At 37.1% G+C, this 8,476-nt stretch overlaps 1 protein-coding gene across 1 annotated transcript in view; it reads right to left on the bottom strand.

Moving 5' to 3' along the window:
- The window catches only part of EIF3E (eukaryotic translation initiation factor 3 subunit E), a 51,347-nt gene extending 43,127 nt beyond the window's left edge, over window positions 1–8,220 (bottom strand). Inside the window, exons 1-3 of the mRNA XM_006167922.3 lie at window positions 8,070–8,220; window positions 2,630–2,744; window positions 552–669 (exon numbers count right to left, since the gene is read on the bottom strand). Coding sequence (XP_006167984.1) covers window positions 552–669; window positions 2,630–2,744; window positions 8,070–8,159 — 323 coding nt within the window. The 5' untranslated portion in view covers window positions 8,160–8,220. The remainder of the gene's footprint in view (window positions 1–551; window positions 670–2,629; window positions 2,745–8,069) is intronic.
- Window positions 8,221–8,476: the final 256 nt, after the last annotated feature.

The following is an 8,476-nucleotide window of genomic DNA, read 5'->3' on the forward strand; positions in this document are numbered from 1 at the left end:
CCATCGCTGAGGCTGGAAGGATATGAGAATGTAGCAAGTGATAAAGAAAGCTCAGGTTTCTCTTAAAGCAAGCAATCCCTGTGCTCTAGGTATTGCCCAGGCATGGAGTACTTAACTGATATTTTGGGTTGGGCAATTATTTGTTGGAGAGTGGGAAAAAGGGAACCTGACTTTTGCTCTATAAGGTGTTTGGCAGCATCCCTGGCCTCTATGTGCTAAGTGCCTGTAGAAGAATTCCAGCAGTGATAAACAAAAGCGCTTTCAGATATTGCCAACTGTCCTGGAGGGTAGGGGTGGGGGACAGGGACAGGAAAACTACTACAACATGACATAATCAGATATGGATAACTGATAAAGAAGTTTTTATTTTTTTTAAATTTAGTCTTAACATTTATTATTAAGAAATAACAGCCCTACAACATAAGGACAAATTAAAAACACTGACAAAGTAATTATTTAAATACCATGAACTTTACCTATGGAAAGCGACTTAATTAATATTTGTATTAATCCAGAAAACAGAACTTTTACAATTCAAGTTAAGAGGTTACCTGGTTGACTGCATTTGCCTTGTAGTTTCTGGATCTTCAAACATCTTCACAATCGGTTCTGTTTCTGCCTGAAGCTGTTTCAGTTGTGCAACAACTGTGGTTCTTTTTTCTCTCAAAGCTAAATAAAAAATGTAAAGGAGTACTATAACGTTAAGGAAAGTCAAACTATACTGCTCACACGAGAGTAGCTGAAAAACTGCCAATTTATTTAACTATACCTAATTTATTCATTCCAAATATTCACATGTAATCACCAACTCAGTAACTTCTCCCTATGCACAATTTCCTCTTTCCCAGTACTACAAGGTACATAAAGAAAAAGGATGCTATTCCTACTCTTAAGGAAACTGGAAAATAAAAAGTGTGAGAAAAAGATGGGGATTTAAAATAAACAGGGTAGAAAACAGTTATCTATCACTTACTACTACACTGCAAGGATGAACAGGTGGTGTGATGGTTGGGGCATTAAGACTTCCACATGGCAGACTGTATTTCAAGTCCTAGACCTGGCAGCTTGCTCATTTTCCCTCTCGCTGTGTCTCTCTGGTGAGCACGTGTCCCACAGCAAATTAAATTAATAATAATAATATTAATAAATTAACAATTCTAAAAATATGCTACCTTGCAAAGACTTTATTCCAAATGTTTCTAATTATTTAATCCTCTCAGGTGAATACTACCCCTGTTCCTGAACAGAGATTCAGAAGAATTTACATGGATTACTACAGATTTTCAACCAGGTTGCATAGGATTTAAATCTATTCAAATAATCTCTTTTCACTATACATCAGTTCTGTATATCTCAAACTCAATTCTATAGTTTTAACTATCTCATGAAAAGTCTTGAGAAAACTTGTGCATAATATACCATGATAACATATCTTGCATTAAGATTTCATCGTGGTGACCAGTGATGCAGTGGTTAAGGCACTGGACTCCTATATAGTCAAATGCAGTTGTGAATCCCACATCCTGGAAGCTCGAAACTCACATTGTGTGTGTGTGTGTGTGTGTTGTGTGTGTGTGTGTGTGTGTATGTGTGTGTGTGTGTGTGTGTGTGTGTGTGTGTATGTGTGAGTGAGTGCCCAAAATCCAGAGAGGAGAAAGGAGAAAAGATTGCAGCATGGCCATCTGCCCTGGGGGAGGTGATTTCTCACTTTTTGTCTCTCTCTCTCTCCAGAGAGAGAACACATGCCCTACAGCAAAAATTTCTCTTAAAAAAAAAAAAATTCACTATGGAAGAGATTACCTTGGTTACTTTTTTCACCACAAACTAAAATTTAAGAAGCTACTTTTATTTCAGAAATAATATAAATCAGGTGATTATGTTTATTGTAATAATTTCTGCATTACATATTACAAAGTATATTCTAGAACAGTATTTCTAAAACACAGAAGAGGATTTGTGATCAAACTTTGAGAAACATCAATTTAAACAAAGTGTATTTCTCTACTGCCAGAGTTCTCAGTACCTTTTAAAATGATATGTGCATAGAAGAAATAACAGCACATTATTTCCCAAATTTATGAGACCATTTTTTTTAAAGGAATATTTATTGCCAGAGGGGGAAAAAAGCTCTGAAAACAGGGTATCACCAAAGTCCTCCAACTTGGGTGCTAGGCTTTATAAAACAGTTTCCTATTAAACAGGTCTGCAGCATGGCTTAACTTTTACATTTTTAACAAGTTCTCTCTGGTGAACTAATGATGCTCTTCCTAAGGACCACATTTAGAATACAATGTCTATACCAGATGTTTATGATGAAAAAAAAAAATCCCTAAAGCATACGATATGTTAACTAAACCACAAAATGGCAATCTGGATAATCATAACTAAATAATATGAATTTTAAGCCCAACTCTGTTGATACATATTATGAAGTGGAAGTCATGTTTTAAAGTAGTTTCACATCTTTCATAGGAAAAAAAAATTCTTTAGGAAACTGTAACCCAAAAATTTTAAAATTATTCAAATAACTATTAAACCTTCATACTAAAGTGCTTCTATAAATCACAAAGCATTAATACACATACCCTCAGTTCACAAGATAAGTTTCATTTCTAGTGACAAAACTTACCATGAGGAATATCATCGGAATAAAGGTTTTTGTATACGTCCATAGCAAAGTCTACCATGTTGGTATCACTAAGAAGGTCCAATTTCCCTTGTAACAATTCTTTTTCATTGTATATCTGCAAGAGAAAATTACCTTCTAATGACTATATTTAAGTTCTCCAGTTAAATTAATCCTAACATTAGTTTACCTGGAAACATACTTCATAGAAACACTTTTTAATCAAATATTATAGACTATTTTTGACAAAATATAATAAACTAATACACCCTTTTGTAACATATGATAACAGCAAGCAACCAACTAACCGAGACATAACATTTTTCATACCTAAAAATTTAAAAATAAAGGCAATTACACACTGTAAAGCTATCCCTACTTATTGCTGATCTGTATTATTGGGTCATCAGAAAAGTCATGATGCATTTTTACACAGAAAAACATACAGAAAAAAAGTCAGGACTTTTCCAGTAAGCCAGTATTTTTTTTTTTTTTTGTCCTTACAAGCCATCATTTGACCTTTCTAGGAAAAGCTGTGCATAAATAAATAAATAAACCACACCTTCTCCATGCAAAGCACAGAGTTGCCACCTCCCTACTTCCAGGTAATTAGGGATAAACTCTTACATGTTTACCTTCGTGGTATCTCTTACATCCACATACTGCCTACTGTCCACCTCTCCTTGTAGCTTCTCCTTTACTACCTACACATTTTCTCTCAGTAAAAAGGTGCGTATAATGATTTTCCATCCACACCCCCAAAATAAAATCAGCACCTATTCTTTTTTTTTTTTGGAGAGGTTTTTTGTTTTTTTCGCTATAAGGTGCATGCACTCGCCAGACAGACAGAGACTGAGAAACAGAAAGCGAGAAATCACCCCCGGGGGGATGGTCACGCTGCAATCCCTTTTCCTCCATTCTCCTCTCAAGATCTTGAGCACCTATTCTTTAGGTCAATCATGTCATATCAAGTTTTCACTTTCCAAAGAGTTTAAGAAACATAATTCACAGTACAGGGATCAAATAGATAATTACAATAGCTCACATAAACACAAAGTGTACTGAATAATATCAACAAAAGATTTCTGTACGGAATTTAATTTTATCAAGGAAAGAAAAATACAGGTAGTCACAACACTTTAAAAACTAAAAAACAAACAAACAAAAAATGACAATCTCAGGGTTGCTATGGATGTGTGGTACCCAAAACATCCATACTCTGCCTAAGGAGTACAGCTAGCTTGGAAAATTATTTTTAATCTCCTAAAGTCAAACACTTTTGGACTCAGCAATTCTGCTCCAGGGTAACCAAAAGAATTGAGTGCATATATTCAAAGTACATTTCTGAAAATGTTCATAGCAGCACTATTTGTAAAAGTTCTATCAATGTTAGAATGGATGAATTGGTATCCTCAGTAAATGGATTAATATTCAGTATTGGAAACCCATGAGCTACTGTTATCCTAAAACTTGGATGACTCTCATAAAGTTCAATCCATGAAAGAAGTTATACAATGCAGTATGTGATGGTGAATAAATACATAAAAATAAAAAAAAAAATCAATCTATTGTCAGACAAGAGCTTACTTTTGACAGGTTTAAGGCCTAAGGAGTCATAACGAAGGGTTTAAGCTTTTTACAATGTTTTACTTACTGATCTAGGCATGGTCAGACTGGTCACTGTTTACCTTGAGAAAAATTCACTGGTCACATTTATATTAGTATAATTTTTTTTAATCTTTTTTTTTGGAGAGGTTTTTGCTATAGGGTGTGTGCGCTCGCCAGACAGACAGAGAGACAGAGAGACAGAAGCGAGAAATCACCCCCGGGGTGGGGACGGGGGTGGGGAGGATGGTCACACCGCAATCCCTTCTCCATTCTCCTCCCAGGATCTTGGGCATGGTGTGAGTTTTAAGTCACCAGGTCTGGGACTCGAACCACGGTCAACTACATGGGAGTCCAGCGACATAGCCATTACGCTAACTGCTGGTCCCTATATTAGTATAATTTTATAAATGAATGTTAACCTGATAAAAAGTTTACTTTACAAAATTAAAATTGCCTGACAGTTTCCCGTACAGAAGCCCTAAGAAAAAACTTTAAGAGAAAATATTCCTTTTTCTAGGTGCCACCTCTCATTACACCACTAATAGCTTTTAATTAGTAACATCTCTTTTTAACATAGACTCATTCAAGAGCATGTGTTCATCTGACAACAGACCTTTCCATCTTCTTCAATAATCTGTAACTGCTTATATCACCCTCTCTCAATTCTGTCTCATAAGCACACTTATTGTGTACCAGGCCGAAAGTAAATATTTTGGGCTTTCTAAGTCACATAGAAAAAACTGAAGCCACTATGAATATTACAAGAAAATAAATTTCCAAATTTTTTAAAATTTTGAAATAAAAAATTAAAGTAAAATTTGCTATAATATAGGTCTACTAGTGAGAACGTAATTTTGGGGAGAGAAGAAAATGTTTCACACCACTGGGATATAAAATTCAGCTTTAATAACTGTAAATATTTGTAAATGTTCATCTTCTTAAAAGCTATTCTTAGTGCCCAGATACAAACATAGGCCTGGGGCTGTTATTTGGTTCTCATGCTTTAATTTTCTGATCCCTGGTCTATCCATCTCTTGAAAACAGTTCCTGGTTTTTAACAGGTGAACCATCTTCTTTTCGCATCTCTTCTCTGCAGCCATCCTCCACAAATCCAAGATCCATACCAACAATTCTTTAAAAACTCAAGCTTAAATTTTCTTTATCTGGTGCTAGGTAATAGCAGGGTGATACGACTGGACCCAGAGAAGGTCCTGGGTTCAAATACTGAGACTTCCCCAAGCATGCTGGGCTTGTACACATGATCTGGGACACCTGACTGAGGTGATCTCTAAAGCACTTGAGACTGAGGTAGACAGAGGCTTAGGGACCCTGTTAGAGGTACCTGTCTCTCCCAAATAAATTTTAGGCTAAAAAAAAAATTCCTTTATCCTTCAACAACTTTCATCTAGTACTTCAGTTCCAACTCCTCCTCCTCTTCCATCATTACCATTAAAATTTTTTGGCATCCTTAACCCTCTGCCCCTTCCAATTTTTACACTGCCCTTATGTTCCTTAGTTTGGAATAATTTTTAGTTATCTCAAAGATTTTCCCTTTAGCACTATCATTGATTTCTTCTATCTGTTTTCTTCAACCACAGACAACGTTAATTAAGCCCTAGAGCTCTGTAAAACAAGTCATCTATTTTCTAGTTCTGGCTAAGGACAACAAGAAAATGTTTCAAAACTAGGCAATAATGTTATTTTTTCTCTGCTAAGTAATCCTTTAATCTCTAAATGGCATTTACCTACAAGCCTATCTCAAATAATCTCTTCTACTCCTATAACCTCTATGCTCCTCTCCTACAATGTGTAATTCCAATGTCAGTTGGACTCTCACTTAACCAATCCCAGTACTTGTCCTCAGTTTCCTCAGTCACTATTTCCAGTTGCTGCCTCACTGCCCTGGTGACACATCTGGATTTTATGTTGTATTTCTCACAATCCCATGGCCCTATAATTAGTAACTGCTAAATAAATATTCTAGGATCTGTCTTCTTCTTGGTGTTATTACAACCATCTTACCAACATTATCTCCAAGGAGGTAAGTGGTGGTCATAGTTACTTTCTACCGATTCTCAACTATCATTCATAGTTTTGATCTTGCCCTAATGAAAAACTTACACTTTTATATTCCTCTTTTTCTTCAGCCTGCCTTAAATAATCAAAATGCAAAGAACACAAAAATATGACGGTTGGCTAGTGTAGAAACATTTCTACAAGTAGTTGGTAAAAGATTTCAAAATATGTCACTTTTCTGTTCCTTGATGTTTGAATTATCCTCATCCAGAAGGAAAAAAGGCAGATTAGACTGTTCTATTCAAACTCTGAAATATAGTGTAAAAAGAAAAATTAAGGCAAAAATATAGTCATCCAACATATGGTTTATATAGACATTTACTGAAAATAAAGTTTGCTATTCTCTAGTATCAAATGTACAACTGTCTACATGTGTTCAAAAAAACCAGATAAATATGAGGTTTATATCTGCCTAAAGAACCATAACTGGGACAGCAGTTAGCGTAATGACTATGTTGCTGGACTCCCATGTAGTAGACCACGGTTCGAGTCCCAGCCCCGGTGGCTTAAACTCACGCCGGGCACCTGTGCATGCGAGCCCAAGATTCCGCGAGGAGAACAGAGAAGGGGACTGAAGTGTGGCCAACCCCCCTGGGGGATGATTTCTAGCTTTCTGTCTCTCTGTCTGTCTCTGCCTGTCTGGCCAGCGCATGGGCCCTACAGTAAAAACCTCTCCAAAAAAAAAAAAAAAAAGAACCGTAACTACTTGTACTGAAAAGTTGTCTTAAGTATTTAATGTACATTCGTAGGACTTTTTTGATTTATTGTTGTTGGGAAACACAAAATCCACTTCCACAGTCAAACGTGCCTACGGAGATTTATGATGTAAATTGCTTCTTAAAACAGAAATTCCATTTTTTATGCAAAATTCTAGTGCCTTCGTCATAGTAATATTACTTTACTGTAACTATTAGCATGTATCAATTTCCGGATCATCTCAAGGTATATATCTTAAGTCCAATACTTCTTTCAGCCCAAATTTCTTTAAAGACTAATAAACCTTTCAGGACTGAGATGCTTATGAATTTCCAAATTACATACTTATTCAGATATTTTGAATGACTAAATAAATGTTATAGATTAATTCACATCGCTTTAAGTCTGAGCATCTACATACTGAAAAACAAATTTTTACGTTAAAGTTTGTGTGCTGGTTTTTTTTTTTTTTTTTTTTTGGGGGGGAACGGGTGGGGTAACGTCCTTATCTTGACAAAATACGCCACACTTTTAGAAGTGGGAACTTATCAAAGGCCAGGAAAACATGACCAAAAACTCACAACCAATGGAGTGACAGCTATTTCTTTCAAGTTTAAGAGAATCACTCTAAACGATCCAGCATGCAAACTCCCAAATCGAGGCCCACTTTTCTCACAGTCCCTTAAAGAAGAATCAAAAGCTTTAACAACCGTCTGCCTCTAGACGCAGGCCTGAACTTAAAGTTCTAGCGTTGCTCTTTTTAGCCAGTTGAATCGCCAACTTCCGATTAGAACTGACGGCGCGAACGTCCCTAGGACACTAGCACATCAACAAGTGAAGCATAGTCCTCTTTTGCTCCGTAGCTTTATACACCTTCGCCAAATTCCGCGGAAGGGAACTGGGACCTTGCTAAACGAATAAGAAGTCTTTAGTATCCGGAGACAGAGACCAATTCCTGGCCACTTCACACGTGCGTCAGGCCTACAGCTATAGCCGCCGCCTTTCGGCCCTGCCCAGCATCTCATCTGCTCCCACACCTTCCTCGCGCTCAAAAGGCTCTTACCTCCTTTACAGAGAGAAACTCAAGGAGCGGAAAAACAAGATGACGGTCCAAAAAGTGAGCAATGCGAGTAGTCAAGTCGTACTCCGCCATCTTGCCAAAGGAAAGGGGAGTCTGTGTTCGCTAAAACTTTATTGATAGCACCGACAAACGCACACGCAGACCTCGTACTGGGCATGTGCAGTAGGAGAAAGGGGCGGAGTTCAGTCTGGAGCATTCGTAGGGCAATGACGCATGCGCGCGAGTCTTTCCGTCCTTTGCGTGTTTTGGGTGGGGCGGGAGCGTCGGGCGCAATTTCTTCTGTCTGCGGGTTTGTCTGTGTCCTCTTCCAGTTGCTGCCGTAGGATTTAACAATCAGTGGTCTGCATCTATTTCGTTAATAATTAAGAATTAGACACTCAAAATTGATT

The sequence above is a fragment of the Tupaia chinensis genome, unplaced genomic scaffold, assembly GCF_000334495.1.
Source record: "Tupaia chinensis unplaced genomic scaffold, TupChi_1.0 Scaffold145257_1, whole genome shotgun sequence".
NCBI classification, from domain to species: Eukaryota; Metazoa; Chordata; class Mammalia; order Scandentia; family Tupaiidae; genus Tupaia; species Tupaia belangeri.